This window comes from Odontesthes bonariensis, chromosome 3 (genome assembly GCF_027942865.1).
Source record: "Odontesthes bonariensis isolate fOdoBon6 chromosome 3, fOdoBon6.hap1, whole genome shotgun sequence".
Classification (NCBI taxonomy): Eukaryota; Metazoa; Chordata; class Actinopteri; order Atheriniformes; family Atherinopsidae; genus Odontesthes; species Odontesthes bonariensis.
This window is the reverse complement of record NC_134508.1, coordinates 37,172,672-37,193,240: the sequence shown is the minus strand read 5'-3', so window position 1 is coordinate 37,193,240 and position 20,569 is coordinate 37,172,672. Positions and strand designations below refer to the sequence as shown.

At 38.1% G+C, this 20,569-nt stretch overlaps 1 protein-coding gene across 3 annotated transcripts in view; it reads left to right on the top strand.

Moving 5' to 3' along the window:
* The window catches only part of igsf21a (immunoglobin superfamily, member 21a), a 183,298-nt gene that overhangs the window by 81,241 nt on the left and 81,488 nt on the right, over positions 1 to 20,569 (top strand). For all 3 annotated transcript variants that reach the window (XM_075461708.1, XM_075461709.1, XM_075461707.1), the window contains one exon: positions 14,871 to 14,992. In XM_075461708.1, the coding sequence (XP_075317823.1) occupies positions 14,871 to 14,992 (122 nt within the window). The remainder of the gene's footprint in view (positions 1 to 14,870; positions 14,993 to 20,569) is intronic.

Sequence of the window (20,569 nt, the reverse complement as noted above, 5' to 3'; positions counted from 1 at the left end):
CCATTATGTCCTATAAAATCCTTTTCTCTGCATAAAAGGGTCCCCCATACAATTAATGCTGATCTACACAAAAGAAGCATACATCATTTGGACTTTAGCTCCCAGCCCCTATAGAGATAACTGACAAATCCTTCTTAGATTAGTTTTTCCCTGTTGCCACGCATAGGTTTTTACAGCAGCAGTTTGTGATCTCACTGTACAGTAAATTATTTTCTCAAGGCCTCTCGGTAAGGAAACAATAGCTTTTTTTATGCATGCATTTGACAACCCTTGCTTGGAGCAGACTTGAAGCGATGTGTGGAACACAAGGAAACAAACTAATGAGAGGAGATTTGTGGAAGCGGGAGAGGGAAAGGAAGAAGAGACAGATTCTTCTCTGCTGCACCCGGGCCCCTTTTTGTCTTGTTGTTGTTGTCTGCTGCTTCATTAGCCAGTGTCGCTTCATCACGCCACTGTAAAATCCTGAGGCCTTACCAGATGACCAAAACCTCCATAAAACATGCTTTGTACTGCTTCACTCCCCAGATGATAACAAGGTCTCAATGGCATCTTTCCTCCTTTTGTGTAGTTTTGCTGTGGTTTCTTATTCCATTGCTACAAGTAAGAAAACATTCATGCCTTGACATGCTCACTTATTTTTCTTTTTTCCCCTTAGTGTTTGTGCTCTAATTGGAAACCATTGTCTTTGGTCACCCTAAAGACCAGTTCCCCTTTTGATGAACTGTGCTTACAAATGCACTGGCTTGGAGCACAGATTTTAGTAGGGCAACCAGTCCAAACACTTGATGGGAGTGATCTTGTGAGGGATGCTCTACCTTACAAAGGGCTTTGTGCAGTGCTGCTGGGCTGAGATGTATCTTGTCCTTGTCATTAGCGCAGCTGCTGGTTCATCGCAAGAAGAATGTGCCCAGGAGGAAAAGGACAGAGATCAAATGAACGGCTAGTCTCTCAAGTCATGTCTGATTAGTCGCTCTGTCCAGACACCTCTCACTGTGGGGCGCACTGGGTCGGACTTCTGTGTCCATTTCACCAGTAGGCCTATCAGCAGTAACAATGATGCTAGGTAAAGACATGCATTATGACATGTATTTTTCAAATCTTCTGATTTAGTTTGGGTCATATTGGTTTACTTGTTTATTTATTTATTTTTTTTGCGTGGTTAGCATCTCTATGTTCTGTATGCTTGTTCTATTTTAAAGAGAAGTTGATATTGCTTTTTGCCACTCTCACTCACCTGAGCCTTGTTCATTAATTACCACTTGTGCATTGTGTTAGTCATCATCCTCTGGCAGTATATAAAAACAACAGGGTTTCTTTTGTTCCTTTGCCAGAGCCTCGTCTTTCTTGGTTGGTTTGTTTCTCATATCAAGTCAATTGATAGGCTCAGCTCCATTCCTTTGGACGGATTCATAGAAAGAAATTAAACACAAAATTATCTTTATGTTACTCTAAAACCTTTCTGTTGAGATAAAAAGGGGAATGAGACCACTTTTTAGTTTATATGCTCATAATAAGAGATGAGCTATTTTTTTACAGTTTGTGATGATGGGACATTCTAAAATGTTGCTTTGTTTCATATTTATATTGTATTTATATTGTTCACTCCAGAATTAACCTTTTTAAATGTTCCTGCGTTAGATAGTCTCCCTCAGACTATCGTACTGAATCATCCACGAGCCAGGCAAGAGGCTTGTTTTATTTCTTCCCTTTTTTCAAGAAGGTCAGATTTCTCACCCTTGAAGCATTTGTGCTGTTTGACACCTCACCAGGGAAATGCGGAACCAATGTACTGCACCGGAAAATGAACTTTCCCTTTCGAAACCCTTTCATGTCAACAGTGCTGGTGTCAATTTTCCCACTGGGCCATGATTTTATATTATAATTATTACTGTTAATATTATTCTTATGAGCAATAATTCAAATGTCTTGAGGGAGATTCATCTCAGACTATTGTGTGTGTTGCTAGTTTGTATGTATTGGTGGTTATATATTGACGTAGCACAGATTCATTTATACTACTTAAGCAAATAATTGGCTTCTGCTGTGAATGCATGATGTCCCTGCTAATAGACATATTATGTATAATTTCCTGTTTTACTCTTCCATTTGACCTTCTGTTTACATTGAGGTGACGCTGCGATTGGATTTCCTCTCCTCCACTAAATGTTTTGTTTTTGCATGGAAAGACACTTTTACCACTTCTTAAAAAGCATCTTTAACATAGCTGTATCATATTAAACCTTGAGAAATAAACATGTATTAGTGGCATGGGGTGAAAAGATTTATTTTGATGACATTACTACTTCACTATAACTTCTTCAGCCAAAAAAAAATAGAATAATGTTTTCCTGTGTGTAGGCAGGCCTACAGTATTTTGAATTGAGCACTATCAAGTCAGATAGTCCCTCTTCTCTTTAGTCTGAAGAATGTAGCTTCCATCATATTCATGCTGAATATGGCTTATATTTCAATGATCATAATGAGCTTTAACCTGCATTTGTGAGTGGGACAGTGAACTGTGTCCACAGACAATGATTTACAGAAGTGTTCCTGAGCCCATGCAGTTAATCCACGATATAATTGTACTGTTTTTTAGTGCTGTGCCACCCTTAAATATCACAAGCACTCAATACAGATTTTTGACCGAGTCTATTATTCACAGAGATCTCTCTACATTCTATATATTTTGAAGATATCATATAGTCAGTTATCAATTTTAATTTGAGAAATTGCTCCATAATTTTGTCATAGTTTTTTGCAGATTGCTGAATTTCTGCCCGTCTTTGCTTCTGAAAGACTCTGCCTCTCGAAGGTGCTCTTTTTATCTGCATTCATGTTATTGACCTGCCAATTCTTCAGAGCAAAAGAGGTAGAAATCGAATTAACTATATGGAAAGAGGCCAAAAAACCATGACAGTTCATCCAGGACAGCATCAGGGTTTAAAGTATGAGGACCGGCAACAGATGAACACATAGCCTGTGTGTTGGGTCATACAGCCATTTGTGGAAAAGATCAGTAGAGAGACTCAACTGTACAGATGGCACATGGTATGTTGGCTGATTTATGAAAAAGCGCTTGAAAGCCTAAAGTGGTACATTAGGCAACTATCAGATTGTGCCAGTATATCAAAACAATCTCTAGACATCTCTTCTCATCTAAAAGTCGCATTAACAAATTCTTCCAACAGCATCAGAGCAGTCATTCTTATTCATGGCTGTTACTACAGTGCTGCAGTTAGATATAGCACTCACAATTGAAGTATTTTTATTAAGAAGGAAAAAAACAACGATGAACAAAATCAGAAAAACATCCCCTATCATACTGCCCTTTATCTCCCCACTTTCTCTTCACCATATGAGGCCTAAATTGCTCTTAAACATGTGTGGTCTGAGGAATCTGTTAGGTTTGCATATCCTCACCGCTTTGATGCTTCCTTTAAGAATACCAGTTTGTGTGTAGGAAGGGTGTACACATTATTGTTGTGTGTATGCTTTGTTTATTAATATGGCCCTAGTATCTTGCTAGTTTTGAGTTTCTGTGCTTTTGATCTCTTCTCTAATTAGAGGGATTGAATTTTGAGAATATACAAGATTAAACAGACAAAGTTAGTAGATGTTTTAATTTTATGCAACAATATTAGCCGTGCTTTTAGTGCCTAATCTTTGTGGTACAATCATATTTAAGTAAGGATAGTTATTAAGAGTCTCAGTATCTCACTATAGTCAAATCCTGTCTGTGCTTTAGACACATCAATGCAAGAAGATAAAGGAGTGGAACATGAGATTAGTAGTGAAGAGAAAATAAGGAAATAGGGCGTTTAATTCTGAATTAAATGTTTTGTTCTTTTCTACTTTATTCAGTTAAAAGAGGAGACAAAGTCACCCTGGAAAGAAGCATTCAGAGTAAATAATATGAGCCAGTGTCTGCCTCATGAATTTAACTCAAGCATGTCCTATTAAAAATGGAAAAAGGGCCCATGCCACATTGAGGATTAGAAATTTTTATTAAAGCATGAAATGAGCCCAATGCTGTACAATGTATGGGTGAATTAATGTTTTATCCCAACTCAAATAAATACACTGTGGACATGCATGAAACATAGCATCGAACCGTTTCATATAACATACTGTAATCCCCCATAACATGTTTAGCACTTCATCATCTAAATGCATAAATAAATAAAGAGTGCTTAAACTCACTGACTATGGTACTGACATTAACTATGTGAAATTCACAGTTTTTGTAATTGAAATAGATAATTTTGTGGGATCTTGCTTTAACCTTTTAAATATGTGCTACACATGTGAATTTCTGCTTTCAAGCAATTTCTGTCAAAGGACTGTTCTAGTGATAAATTCGCTCACAGTATCAAGGCAAAAAATGCTTTATCATAAAAAAAACGTTCATGAAATTTTCTCACAAAAACAAAAACCTTTTGTCTATTTTAGCGTTCTTCCAAATTCAGCATTCAGTTGTGTGCTCACAACCTGCTTTATGATTTATGTGTTGAACAACTCTCCATATATCGATCAACCAGCAAATGCAGATGATGGCTACAGTAATCTGTATGATAAAATACAAATTAGATAAATAAATGATAGGAAAGGCAGGAAGAAAACTGTGAAGTTGGAAACATATGTGGACTAGATTATTATTATTATTATTATTAATTAATTATTAATTAATTGAATTCCAATTGGCTTGAATTGGACTTACTATCTAAGTGCCTTGAGATGACATTTGTTGTATTTGGCGCTATATAAATAAAAATGAATTGAAATGAATTGAATTGAATAGATATGTCCAAAGTGGCCTTGATGCCTTCCGTGACGAACTGTCTTCCAACTTGACAAAAAATGTCAAAAATAGATTGTTATATTAAAGTTCAAATTAATAAGGATAAACATTTTTCTTAAAAAAACTATTAGGAGTCACAGCTACAGTGTACTGACTTGGGATTTTAGCATGGCCAAATAGCATGGCAGCATCTTTTAATGAGCTTGTTACCCAGTTACTGACCACAGAAAAAAAACTGTGGGAGTGTGGTCAGAAAAGTTACACACTCACAGTCCTCAGCTGCACACGACTGTCGAACTAACTGATGAGCCATGAGAAGTTCCACTCAGCAATTATTATGTGATGCACAGCTGCACGTCAGTGTAAATGAGTAAGTTTTGCTTTGTGCGTTCCTCTTTTTTAAACTACCTCCCCTAGCCACACACATACAAACTTCCATAACTCGCATATGGAACAACTGAATTACATGCTTCATGCATTCAGCATTTCAAGATTAAAAGATGGACTTTGACACGATACATTATCAGTGTAGTCATCCTCTCTTCTTGCAATAATGTAATTTACAGATCAAGCAACGTGCACATGCTGTAACAGGGACGAAGTGGCTCCTGGTGATATATATATATGCAGAGGTCTGAAGATCAGATGGGGCCTAGAGCGCTTGTTTTCATATCATTGGATCATTAGCTATGGGGGTGGGGTAAAGAAAGGGAAACGTAATGAATTTTTACTGAATAATACAAAAGAAAAAAGAAGAGAAGTATTTTTTATTATACAAACAGTGGCAAACAGTGAATATGACTATTAAAAATTACCATAAAAGTCTTAAGAACTCTTATTGATATCACTCACTATAAGTCTTTAAGCAAACATGTAAAAAGTATATTTTACTATGCATGAATTAGGAGATTTTCAGCCAAAATCTTTGGCATGTTGCTGATTATGTCAGACTCCAAATTCCACTGTTTGAGCCATAAAATTACTCAGTCAGGAGTACAAAACGACCACTGCTAGGACTAAAAACATTATTTTTTACAACACAACCATAACTCCTGCTTCCTGGTTAGGTTTAAGAAATAAATACATTTCTTATGGTCACAAAAAGGTAATGGTTAAAGCAAAAATACATTCTTTTTGCAATGTGACTATCACCCATGACCTTCATTCTCAAAATGCAATTTTCCCACAATCATGGCCCAACTATGACAGAGAGGTTCTTTGAGTACCGTTCTTGGTTGTTTTAGCATGCATGAGCAAACGACCGATTAGGTAGTTTTCTGGTGGAGCACAGTCTGACGAGACAATTACCATGTAGGCAATGATGGGAGCGACATTGTTGTTCTTCAGTTGAGAAAATAATGGCAAAGAAAATAAGTCAACACAAAAGTGCTGCAAAGTGATCTGATAATCGCTATAACATTTGATTGAATTGATGTAAAAATTTGGAGGTTTGGGTTGTTTTAGCTGGAGAAAGTTTGTTCTTCTGTGGCCCCTTTTTCTCCAAACTGAGAACCCCGTGACAGCTACTTGTAAGAAAACCCTGACAACTTATTGGTGTTTCACTTCAAATCAATCTGAAAATCCCCTTAAGTTGCCATTTTACTCCTTTATTTTCACATTTGAATTTGTGATTACGGCAACTTAAAAGACAGAACAGATAAATGCTAGTTGTCTTTACATAAACATCACATGAACTCATCTGCAGATTTAGCATTAGTATGAAGCAGAAGCACAGTCTGCATTGGGAGATTTAAGTGTGATTGAGACATGACAGGATACAGGACACAATCTTCTCATTGATGAGACCGGGGTATAAAAAATTATTAGGATTAGGTTTCAGAAAATATCTCTATTTTTGCTAAAATAAACCATTTATGGAAAAAATGCCTCCTCTTCCATTTTCTTGGTTACAAGATAAACTATTCCCATCAACAAAGACAACTGCATTCAGGCCGCTGATATTTCGCATGCACTTACTCACATGACTACAGCATGCTGCCTTTAATAAACATTGGTCATTTTAACCCCTGTAGCCAATTTTTCAAACCTTTTCCTCCAACTTGGCCTCAAAGAACTACTTGGCCTCTTTAACTTCATATTACGTGGGGAGACATAATGTTCTGAAATTACATGCTGGCACCACAGAAATATTGCCAATAGAAAGTTAATTAGCAGATTTGTCATGGTGGACACACAAATACTCTCAGGCCCTGGTGGGCACACAACTTGTTATGCTGCACACACAGTTTCCCTCGCTCAATTAAGGAAAGTAGAATCAGAATATCCATTTGTGGGGAAGTGAGGTCATGGAGGAAGTATGGAGGAAATGTAAAACTTTCTTCAAGGCCTTGACTCTTTTCACATGTCAGTTTTATAATCATTTGAACCTTCAATCTTGTGATCCAAATATTTCACATGCTGGTCAGTCAGGTAAACCACTTGCAGATGAAAGAGACGTGGGTGAGTGATGCTCATGTGACCTCAGCAACTATCAAAGTGTGAATAGCTTTTAAGCCTTAACTTCCCACCAGTCAGAACTGAAGATGAGAGTTTAAATGCCGTCAAAAAAGAAATCCTCTAGCTTTCTATTCAAGAATTTAGGATTACTTAAACACAGGAGACCCTGAGTAAATTCTTCAGGGGTAACATTTGTTTATTTTTTCTATTCTTTAGTGTTTTTAGGCTTAATTTTACTGGTTACTGATCCATTTAGATTTAGGTAAAAATCTTCTTAAGTTTAGGAACCATAATCTGTGTTTAATTATGTACAGTTGGTCAGATCAGATCAATATATGGAAACGATACCAAGGGTTGAACAGCCCAATGACTGAGCACACTGATGTGACAGACAGGCACATAATGAGCAAGATTTCCTGCCATGCTAGTAAGTGGGGTGGAATCTTGTCATTTTCTGTGTATCTGTGAACTATCACAGATACTTCAACCCACTCTCAAGACACAATGTGACATACAGTAGTTACGTAAATTCAATATCCAAATTTGTGTCCATAGACCCAAGTTTCTTTTTTTTTTATCTTTTCATTCCATGTTTGCACATCATAATGTTATGTTCATTTGGATTAATGTAATGACTGTCACATTACATTTTATAAGCAAAGAAGTCCGTAATTTTTTTACGGTATATAAAGACTTGCACACAGAAGTGAAAGTTTTTATGTTCTGCAGTATCTTTCTTATCCATACAAGTTTACCTTCACCTCTTCTTTTGTGCCATATGGTTATTCCTCAGTCTCTTAAAACTCGTCAGGTGACTCATAAAGACATTGTCAGAATGTCAAACATTTAGTACTTAATGAATATTGATCCAACAGATTAAGGACAAGTGTCCACAATGAGTCCATAATGATAGGTTTTCCTCAAGTGTTATTACCTGTTGTCCTTGGTGACATTATGTGATACATGATATTACATAATATTCCACTGATTGCTGAAGTTATGCAATCCCCCATTTTATTTCTACCGGCAAAGCTTGCAGTCTATAGATACTTTATTCAGTTATAGGTTTTATATCATATTTCTGGTATGTGGTAAGGAGAAATTATAGCCTATCATGCATTTTTCAACATGCAAATGTGTTTATGAATTTAGGGGTGATTGCAAACAAGTTTTTTTTTTAAGAAAATTGGCTTTTTTCAACTATTTTCTATGTTTAAGGCATATAGCTTGATATTTAATAGCTAGAATGACCACACTTCTCTATTGTTCTCTCATCAGTTTCACTGAGCAATTTTGTTGAAAGTATTTTGCCTATTGCCATCTCAGTGGTAACTGCTGAGTTACAAGATATGCTTTTTCAAACTCTAGAACCACTACAGTTTCATTCGTTGTCAATCTTTCCACCATTTTACAAACTCAATCTTTTCAAATGTATTTATTTGTATATATATATAAATATACATAGTGTACTGAAATAGCTCATGGAATGTTGCTCTGCTTTATACATTAGCTATGTGATAACCGATATGCTGCAGATCAGCAGGCCCCAAGAAGTCTGACCTAGTTTGATCTCATCACCTCCTCTGTCAGCCCACGGGAAGCCTGTCGTCCACCAAATGACAGCTATAATCACCATCTCTGTATAGCATTGTTTCAGATGGTTTTAGATGACATGCTTGCATCACGTTTGTCCGCCTGAATTTTACCCTGGCCTTGGCTGACCCTCAACCTGCTACCTCCAGGGTGCAGTCGAGTGCAGCTGATCTATTCCTGTTGGTGCCACAGTTTTCATGAGGTTCAGCTCTAATCCGTGTATGTAATCTGGCAGTTCCTGCAGCAGCCAATCACAACCTGCACTCCGTAATGTTGGAATCAAAATGCTTGACAGCAGAGTAACATTGATAACAGTCCAGAGAAACTACTATAATCGTGCAGCCTTTCTTTGCTGCGTGTGTGCACTCTGGCAATGGTAAAAACTACTCTGAAAACCTCCTGATTTATAAGGATTGTTTTAGAAGATACTGACAAATACTCTGAATATATCAAGTTATATTTTTGCTTATACTATTATAAAGGAGCCTCTCGAAGATCCATTTGCCATAATAAATGTTAGAATTGAAGAAGAAAGGAAGAGGGAACAAAATAAGTTATGATGGCACTGCCATTACTGCTGACAAGTATCTCTCTCAGTCTTCAAAAAAATACACTGAACATGCTAAAGCCTCTAGAATTCTTGTCACAACTTTTGAACTATTTTTTTCTTATCCAAGATTCGCTAAACTCTCTTTTACAGCAAAATCAGCAACTGTTTAAATTTGCGTGGCACTGGATGATGAGACCCTCTGAGCATCAAAGGTAGTGTATACGTGTGTATCATCAGTTATCGCCTGGCCTGAATTAGTTGTGCTTCCCCACAGAGAGACGTGACAGACAGAGGGGGGAGAGGAAGCTGTCATTTGAAGCATGAAATCTCTTTAACCACATCCTCTGTCACTAAGCAGCCAGTAGGGCAGCACAGAAAGCAGATCTGTAAACTCACAGGTTAAGGACCAGGATCACTGCTGCTGCTAGCCGAATCTGCTTACAGGATAAGGATAGAAGAACTATATAAATGCCTACAAATGTAGCCATCACTTACGGACCACCTCAGTCAGCACGCTTACCATATCAACACCTCAGCGTTCCCCTTACTTACTTTTGGCAGATCTAAGTGCCGCAGACTAATAAAGTTAATACATGATGCTCTTTTATCCCATTGCATAGTAAATTGGTTGGTTTATTACACTTTCTTTAGGCTCACCACTTTCTTGTGTACTGCCACAGTACATCATGCTTTGTACTTAATAAAAACAATAACACTGAATTGCATCTGTTACCTCACAGGGGGATGGTGCATTATTGTTGTACCTTAATACACACACTACATACTTCTCAGTGTGCAGCGCTATTGTCCTCCTTTTTGTGACAGTACCTCAAAGGTACAGTGAAAACACAAAATAGAAAGGCCCTGTGCTTTCCACCAAATTTCTCACGTCTTTGAGTTCATGTTTCTAATATTTTCTTTGCTTTTCGTTTGATTCCACGTGTGCAGATAAAGCATAGATTGTATTCTCTACACACCCCTGCATCTGGGTTTGGACAAACTTCTCAGCAGTTTCGATAAATTCAAGTGAAAAATATTTGATGCAAAAGTAAATCGTTTTCTTAGATGATAAAATGCAAGGACTTACTCTGGGAAAGAAGGTTTGAATTTGTTTTGGGTTTTTTTCTTGCATACAACCATGAAACATATTTTACATGTGTCCCCCAGTATCCCCCAATGCTCAGATCCATGTTTCAAAAAGACTCTTTGGGAGATAATAACATTAAGAAAATTAGCATGGATCTGAAGGAACGTGCCGAGCTGGCTCTTGACAATGCTCTGATCATCTTTTGTTGCTGGCTGGCTAAGTCTTTAAATGAGGGACTTGAATGGGAATAAATCTTATTAAGACATTATTTTGGAGTCATGCTGCTGTCCAATTGGATTGGAAGACTTTGTTCACAAAGAGATGCTTGACAAATTTAAATAATAAGCATTATTATCTACTTACGTGACGCCATGAGAAGGGCATACAGTTATTACTTTTAATTACTTGTTTTTTTGTATGGTGTCAAATGTATACAGAAATCTCCACACACAGAGACTAAATTACACACAGACCATTTTAGTCTCTCCTATTAACCAGTTAAATGATGCTATAAAAAACTTGGTTTTGTGCTTCTCCTGCTGTTGCCTGAAATCATTGAACAGGATTCAGGTTGAATCTCTCATAGTTGGCCTGCACTGTGCAAGCTGAATTTCCTCCAGCAGCTGCTGATGCAGCTGTAACCTATAAATAGGTCCAGCCCAGACAGGCAGAGGGAAGAGGGCTCTGGTTAACCCCTGAGACCCAGTCCTAATCTGACCCCAATAATAGGAGGCATCATTAGAAGGCCAGTTCAGCTGGATTGCCAGGCAGGAGACAGGATACACTTTTACAGAGATCCTTGCACTATCACATCTCAAGAGAAACGTGGTACCCTGTTTTGACCCCGTTGTCAACTACCTGTCATGGTCTCTACTTTCACCTGCTGGCTATCCCCTCGGTTAATATCCACTATCTGCCACATTGTTGACAAGATAGGAGTAGCTTACTCTCTACCATCCATGCTTGTCTTTTCATATCTCCAGATGGCAGAGTGTTGGGGAGGTTTGGTGCCTATGTGCCTCATATGTGTTACATGGCCTGGATTCGACAAAGCAGTTGTAGCAAAGCTTTGCTTCCCAACGGTGCTTTCTGCAATCAAAGAGTATTCATCTCCCTCTTGTAAAGCCATTTTGGCACAGTTTGGGTCTCTTTTTTCTCCCCACCCACTCTCTCCCTTTTCACTGTTCTATTCCTTTCAAAGTCAGTTCTTTATACTCAAACCAGGTCCCCTTGTGGAGATATCCACTGATGTTCAGATTCTGTCAGATTTATTACACAAGGATTTTCAGGGCACTCTTCATTAAGAGGTGGAATCATTAAATAGAGCTAGATAAAGAGAGTTTCTAATGGAGCAGATTTTTCGGAGGCCAAAATATTCTTTCTGGTCTTTGGGGATTCAAGACAGCCAGAAACCTGACACCTGCATCATCCACCAGGTTTTTCAGGGGTATGACAGATGCAATTGTGATGCTTGTTGGATTAGACTGACTGTGAAAATGGAAAGAAATAGAAAATGTGTCCAACTCTGCTCAGTGCTTCAGGGAAGATCATATTTGCAGATCATATTTGCATCAATTTGTGTGCAGTGTAGTTCACATGCATGTTTTATTTGAAAAGTGAGCTGTTTTCAAAAACATTTCTTTAAGTAGCTACATCTCTGTAGATGGGCATAGGGATATGTTTCCCTTGTTGCCAAAGGCCAAAAGTTAAATAGATTACATGAATGTCACATGCAGCCTTGAATAATAACTAAACTACTAAAATCTTTTAAGAATAATTTTAAGTATATTAATACCTTTAGAAAAGTAACAATACATCAGCAGTATACCATTTTAATAGATTTGTCACAAGTTTGTCTATCATTTCCAGTGTGGTAATGAGATTTTAGTTTTTAGCAATGTCTTTTCCATCGTCGTCCAAGTTTGTTTTACTCAAGCCTACATAAAGTACATGTACATTCAAGAGGTTGGTCTAATAAAGGACTGTATTACCTCCTTTTTCGACCACCAATAGATTTTCAACTACCGTCTGGCTGTCATAATAATGTCAACTTAGAGATACAGATCAAACAGAAGTCATGCAGTTGAAGTGCAGTTCTCAGAGGAATTGGCTTTTCGTTGCGACTGCAAACTGTGAGATATGCAAACTTGGGATTTCAAGAGGTGGCAAGGACATCGCTAATATCATTGATGAGAACAGGAATAGGCTGAAACCTGACAAGGTAGAGATGTTGGTTTTTATCAAGAAAAACGTACATTTCCTTCTGTGAAGCCAGAGGAGGAGAGTAAGAATTAGGAGTGCAGTTCTGAAAAGCACATTACTGGTGTTACTGTATGACACTGTGGCGCTTTTATTTGCTTATTTTTTTACATGCCTGCCAGGTATTTCAAGTTGAGCTGCTGCTCGTTTTTATTTTAGTCATTGTTGCATTAAACTACAATGTGAAGTATTTGTTTATTACTTGATTACTTTTTTTGTTCAAGCTACCTCACAGAAGTGCTCTGTTTATTAGTGTTAAATGATAAAATAAGGTGAATAAAAAAAAAAAATCAGGGACATCCTGGATCTGTTCTTCATTTTTTTCATTTACTGTAGAAGTATTCGATCGGGACTCTGTATTGGCAGATATTCAAAATCAAATGACTCTGACTCGGGACATTCCTAATATCAACCATGACGATTATATACAACAAAGTGAGCAGGCTAAATACTACTCTGGGTTTCAAATGTGCGACCCAGCATTTTGCCAGAAGACTGAACACTTAGGTGCTTTAGATACCTGTACAATTAGTAAGAACATTTACATAACACCTGAATAATAATAATTATTATAGTTATTTTGGCCAAATTAAAACTGTACTTTTTAAAATGCATCCAAATGTGTTAGTTCGACCCAAATTGTAGAAAAAGTTATCTCCCAAAACCTGACCAACACACCCAAATAATGTGATTAAGGTCTGAATCACTCCTGCATTACTCAACAAGACTCAAATGAATCTAAGCACTCCTCACATGCCCCAAAGTTCTATCTCTTTATCACCACTAAAGTTGCCATCATTTACATATTTTGTCATTCACTATGTCCTTTGTCAGCTGGCTAAACATGTATTGCTGTAAATACAGAACTGGGAAGGGTTTGGGTGGCTGGGAAGAACATTTTTCAAACACGGCTTTGCTTTTTTATGCTGATTTTTACTCGTTGTTTCTCCTCATCTGTTGCTAAAAAAGAGAAGCCACAACATGGTTAGTGGTTTACACCCAGTATACAGATCCAACAATAACAAGCGGTTACACTCAGCTGTCTCAGGGTGTCGTATCTTTTCTTAACCAAATGGTGTAGCAACAACAAAACTAATCACACGAGTGCAATACTTCAAACCACTACAGATTAGCTAAACATATCTCAAATCTTTAAAATGAATAAAAATCCTCCAACTATAGATTACAAAGTTGACATTAAATCAGTAGGAGCTTATGTGTTACAAGTGTCAAATGCAATTAAATTTTAAACACTTGCTGCTGGTTGTTTTAGCATTGTCAACTTCCTGTGTAGTACTACTTAGCAAACTAAGCCTAAGGCAAGAGGTTATGAGTTACCCTATATTGTCATGGAACAATCACTTGCTCACATAAATGTAATTTAGCTTTTGTCTCTTCATGTGGTAATGTGCACATTATAGCCTGCATTCTATGGACTAATCCTGATATAGTTTGACATTGTTTACCTGCTGAAGGGATTGGATTGGATCAAAACGACAACATCACTGGCAAATGAAGGAAGGATCCCCCAACAATTTTCATCTTCAAAGCAGCATTAGTGGCTCCATTAAAATCCTGTCACCCATTTCCCTTTATAGATGTTGGTGGCTTCTGAAGAGAAGAGAAATCACAGTCATTCAAATGCTAAGTGACTGATACTCCTGTGAATATTAGAATGGAAAGAACTACTCAATCATATACCATGCCGTGAAGAAGAAAAAAAAATTGATGAGACCAGTGTTTTGAATATCCTATCCCATTACCTTTGTAGTATCGCGTCACATGCCATTACATCTGCAAAAAGCGGTCTGCTCGGCACATAAAGAACACTGCACTGTGTCAGTCCTCATTAAGATTTAACCATGTGCCTGAACACAGACCCAAAGGCACCTGAGAGACTGTCTCTGCAATGTTATCATGTCAGCAAGTTTTAAATCCTGTGCTTTAGTCTTTATTGGGAATGAGTTTATCATGAATCAATAAGGTAATTGAAGGTAGGAGTGCAATTTACACTCCAGGCTATGGGGCAGTAAATGGTAGGTGTAGCTCAAGGGGCAGAAAGGTGGGGCCTGTCCGGTCCATCATGAGAGGAATTGCCTTACTAATGCCTCCCTTTTTCTTTTCAGGTCACGGATGGAGGTACCATCAAACAGAAAATCTTCACCTATGATGCAATGTTTAATACAAATTACTCTCATATGGAGGACTACCGCAGACGTGAAGACCTTGTGTACCAATCAACTGTCCGGTAAGCCTCAAATCAATATTCAAACAAGACTACTTCTCATTTAACTCCTCTCACACTACCTGTTAAACTAACTGTTTATTCAAGCATCATCCCGATGATGTGATTGTAAATACACCAAGGTAAACTCCACAGTGTTAAAACAGAGCTTCATTCTCGTCCATCTGCTGTTCATCACACAAGGTCATACTGAAGTGACAGGGCTAGGGGCTCAGTGCATTACTCAATCAGGACAGGGAGCAGTAGAAAACTCTAATCAGCAACTCATCTCAGGATAAAGAATTCAGTGTTTTAGATTAAATTCAAGATTCAGCTAACAGCTGGCCAGGCTGCTCCTTATTTCAGAGTGGTGTACATAACCCAGATAGTGCTGCCCATCTCTGCCACATTATCATGGAGAGAAACATGTGCCAAACTCATCTCTGAAGCCTCCATAATTCACTTCATGCATAGCATTAATGGGTTGTGGAGAGAGCAAAAGAGGGAGAGATGGGGAGAAGCAGTATTAGTAGTGGTAGGTGGAGTCATTGGGCACTTGTTGGCTTGATTACATGTTCAGTGCACCCTGGGGAGAGCCCTCTTTTACCCAAGGGCTCACCAATATGGCTGGCAACCTATAGTCGTCATTTCTCTCACATTCTGTTTTGGCTTCTCTCCTACTGCAGATGTCGTGATCTGAATGCTCAGCAATACAAATGATGTGCACCTACAGTATATCAAAACTAGAATCTTTCACACTTTTCATTTTCTCTAATAATCCAACTTTCATTATTCCTTTTAATCTCATCTTCATTTAGTTTCTTTTTTTTTAATTGATGAATTCAGCTCATGTGCTTGCTGTGTGTATTTTTTCCTTTCCATCTCCCTATTTTCGTGTGGTGTGGTTGCCCAGCTGAAGATGATTTATCAGGACAATCCTACTATCCCTTTGGGAGAGTGGGAAACATTATTATGGAAAAGTGTCCTCACTTAGATACACACAAACATGGAAACGTGAATGCACACATGAACATAACCCCCCACACATTGACACACATACAGTGAAGTGAGAAAAAAACATGCAGATCAGTTGGATGATGGCCACGTCTGTATCAGAATACTTGGACTGAGTTAAGCAACCAGAGAGAAATGTGGGTTCACCGCTACAATCACAGCATTGTTCTCAACAAGAAATACTTGTACAGAATCACTTTCATGGTGTATCACAGATGATCACAACTACTAAGATATCCATAAAGCTGATTTTCTTCTCACTATAATGTCCCATTGTCACATAGAAATAATGAATCTTCTGCGCAAAGCATTAGCAGTCTGACAGATCCTGTTTTACAAAGAAAAAGCAATGTCTCAATATAATGTTTTGACATTTTATTTACAAGAATGTTGCATATTTTCCTTTTCCACATGTGCTGCCTTTCAATTTTTAAATGTTTTGAGATGTTACATTGATTTCGACGTCAACAGAGATTGCCTTGTCTTATTCGTCCTTGTAAGATAAAAAAAAAAGGATGTTGGAGTTTGAAGGACCTGAGGTGACTTGAGCTCAAATTGATGTTTTATTTTATTTTTTTTTAAAAGATGCTTAAAATGTTCAGAATGTAAAAGATGAATGCGCCATATCAAGGACATGTGTGGGTTTAGTTTAACCTACGATGAAGGCGTTTTTAAAAGATGTAACCATTGTCTGCGTTGTGTTGCGTTTTTATAAGAAGGACCGACACTCTTTCAGCTTCAGGACTGGACTTTTATTGCCTGAATAACGATATGGAAACTGACTGGTCAGCTGACGGTCAAGCACAGCACTCAGTCGACACAGCTTCATGAGTGAAAGTTAGCAAGTTTAGCTTAGCCTTCGAGCCAAGATCGCTAACAAACATTATATTAACATTACAAAATAAAACCTTTCCAACACATTCAGTCAAATGCAATGCTGTCGCCATCTTACTGAGCATAATATATAATAATAATCCTGCTAACTGTATTATTACATTACATACACTTTCAGTATAACGCTGTGCTTTGTGTAACAAACCTAACATAGACTCTAACCTCGTGTACTGGCGCTGCGCCAACATCACAGCCCATATTTATGTGCTGGAGAGCCCTGCCAACCAGTGAGCGTCACAGATACACGAATAAAGGTAAATATGATTGGCAGTCACTGTGGAAGTGGAATCAACAGCCAACCCGTTACATATAGTTAAGTACGTGTGGGTGGAGTGGCATAGTCTTACTGATTTGGATGGTGAAACTGTGTTTCTCATCCTGTCTCTTAACAATATAATAACAATATTCCTGAACCACCACGATTTACTTTTTCCAACTACATACAGTAGAAGTTATATGCTTAAGTAACTTTTTTATTGATTAACCAATAATTTTTCTGTTTGTTTGTTTTCTCCTAATCCTTTTGTTGATTGTCGAATCTTAATTCAATTCAGTTTATTTATATAGCGCCAAATCACAACAAATGTAATCTCAAGGCACTTCAGTGATACACCTGGAAAAAATCTAAAACTTACCAAGTGTATTTGTCTCATTTCTCATCAAAATATCTCATTACACTTAATATAAGACACAACTGCCTAACAAGTACTATTTCAGCAAGATATAGGGACTTGTTTGAAGACAATACATCTTGAATATCTTGTTAAATGAAAAAGTCTTGAAAACAAATTGTTTTGAGTCACATATCATATGAAACCGGAAAAGGGTGGAATGCCCTCTCCGGGTCGGGAATGAGATCTTTCCCCAAGTGGAGGAGTTCAAGTATCTCGGGGTCTTGTTCACGAGTGAGGGACGAATGGAGCAGGAGATTGACAGACGGATCGGTGCGGTGTCTGCAGTGATGTGGGCTCTGCACCGGCCCGTCGTGGTGAAGAAGGAGCTGAGCCAGAAGGCGAAGCTCTCGATTTACCGGTCAATCTATGTTCCTACCCTCACCTATGGTCACGAGCTGTGGGTAGTGACCGAAAGAACGAGATCGCGAATACAAGCGGCCGAAATGAGTTTCCTCCGCAGGGTGTCTGGGCTCTCCCTTAGAGATAGGGTGAGAAGCTCGGTCATCAAGGAGGGGCTCGGAGTAGAACCGCTGCTCCTCCGCATCGAGAGGAGTCAGATGAGGTGAATCGGGCATCTGGTTAGGATGCCTCCTGGACGCCTCCCTGGTGAGGTGTTCCGGGCCCGTCCCACTGGGAGGAGGCCCCGGGGAAGACCCGGACACGTTGGAGAGACTATGTTTCTCGGCTGGCCTGGGAATGCCTCGGGGTCCCCCCAGAAGAGCTGGAGGAAGTGGCCAGGGACAGGGACGTCTGGGTTTCTCTGCTCAAGCTGCTGCCCCAGCGACCCGACCCCCGGACAAGCGGAAGATGATGGACGGATGGATCATATAAAACAAGCTTTTTTTGACATTTGAAGAGGTTTTTAAGCTAATTTCAAGATCACTTTTATCTCAAAAGTCCTAAATATCACATATTAATTCAAGAAATCTTGACAAGCCGATTTTCACTAGTTCCATTGGAAGATTTATTTTGCTTATTTGATGCAAAAACGTCTTGTGTTTGTTTACTTATTTTTGGAGGGGCATTTTTCCCAGTGTACAGTCCAATTCAAGCCAATTAGAGTCCAATTCATTGTAATCAAATTCCAATCAAATCCAATTAATTGAATTAAAAGTTAGTCCAATTTCTACGTAAAAAGCCAATTCAAAAACAATTTTCTATCTAAGGAAACCAACTGAGCATGCATGAGGCGACTGTGGAGAGGAACGACTCCCTTTTAACAGGAAGAAACCACTGGCAAAACCACACTCAGGAAGGGTGGCCATCCGCCTTGACCAGCTGGGGTTTCTTAAATATCTGCATAAAACCCTTTTATTATCAATGGAACATACTCCTCCTTAACCAACTGTTTAGGCAAAGTGAAAATAGTTCAAGTTATTTGAATGCACTTAAATCAACATCTTAGAAGCAAAATGGGATTTCACAGTTTAACTATACTGTTTTGTAGACTGGTTACATTGAAATTTTAAATAAGAACTAATTAATTCCTGAACAAAGACACCAGTCCTACACACTTAAAAGAAACAGTCTGGAAGTTGCATTGGTAAAGGAGCAGTGTGTAGCATGTAGTGACATCTAGTGGCAAAGTTGCAGATTGCACCTAAATAAGATGTTATCAGAGAGAACAAGGAAGAGTTATGTGGAGAGAAAATTTGAGGCAACACCCATTTAAAGAAAATAGTTATCATTGCTTTGGAGGTGTGATAGTCAATACCAATGCCAAATCAATCAAAATGAAATACAAAGTTTGGCACAGCTGCATCACTGTAGTGTAGGATTTCCCTCCGAATAAATAGTGGCAGCATTCTTGGAATTCCATACATTTTCTTTTTATTCAATTGACATGATAAGGTGTCACAGGACCTTTATATGCCAAATATGCTTTAAAGACTTCTTTAAAGGTCATAAGCCTCATCTCATCCATCATATATCCTCCAAGTGCATTTTGGAAATTGAGATATCCTTTAGGATGTTTTGTTGAGATTGATTTCAAGGTCAGAGGCTGTAGAACAGATAATCACATCTTGGGCTTGTGACCTCTTATGACATTACCAGACTCATAAGATTTCAATTGCTAATGCATTAAGTTTAAAAATGCATAATTGTGTTTTGGAGAAAGTTTTTGAGATTTGCTGCAAGAACTGTGAATTTTGTTCTGAAGATGAGTCTACTGGAAGAACACGTAAAACTGGAAACAAGGCTAAGGGAGTGGTCCAAGTGGGTAGAGAGGCAGAGAGGCAGAGAGGCAGGCTGAGTGATCCATGGAGATGGAAAACAGCTTGGTAGCGAGTAGGGGACTCTTTAAATAATCAAACACACCAGAAACAATGTCAGCAAGATTAAAAAAAAAAAAAACACACAAACTAGCAAGTGCATGTTAGACTGATAACTTTTCTACATTTTCCACTTGATCTGGAAAAGGCTAGGAGGAAAATTCATAAGTTCCCATGGTATTGTACTGAAAATCTTGCTTATGGTACAAAAATTTCAAACATTAATGCATTTTCAGGATTCAAACACAGGTGCAATATGGATTTTAGACACACACATTACTCTGTCAAAAAAAAAGGAGCATGCAGTGGGAAAATATTGTAGCAAACAGTTTCACAATAAACTAAAATGAATCCAAACCAGGTTTAAAGCCATTTAATGATTATCTTACCAGTGTTATTTTTTTGAGAAAAGGAAAAGTATTTGAACAAGTCTTGTAAGAAATATCCATGGGATGTGATAGATCAAGTCTTCAAGCTTTAAACTGGAAATAAATAATGAGTAATTCATAATCCATTTAATGTGCAATGCATAGGACTTTTAAGGTACTATAACCAGCAGAAAGCCTTCTTTTATGTGTGGTTTCTTTGTTGGTCCTTATTATTCTTTCTTGAATACCTCCATCCTTTTTTCTTTTTCACCACTGCTGTTCTGCATTTGTGCGCATTGGAATTCATGAACGTAGTTATAGCAAACAACAGAATTGCAGCTTTGTTGATAAGAACAGAGAGATGAGCTACATCAGCAC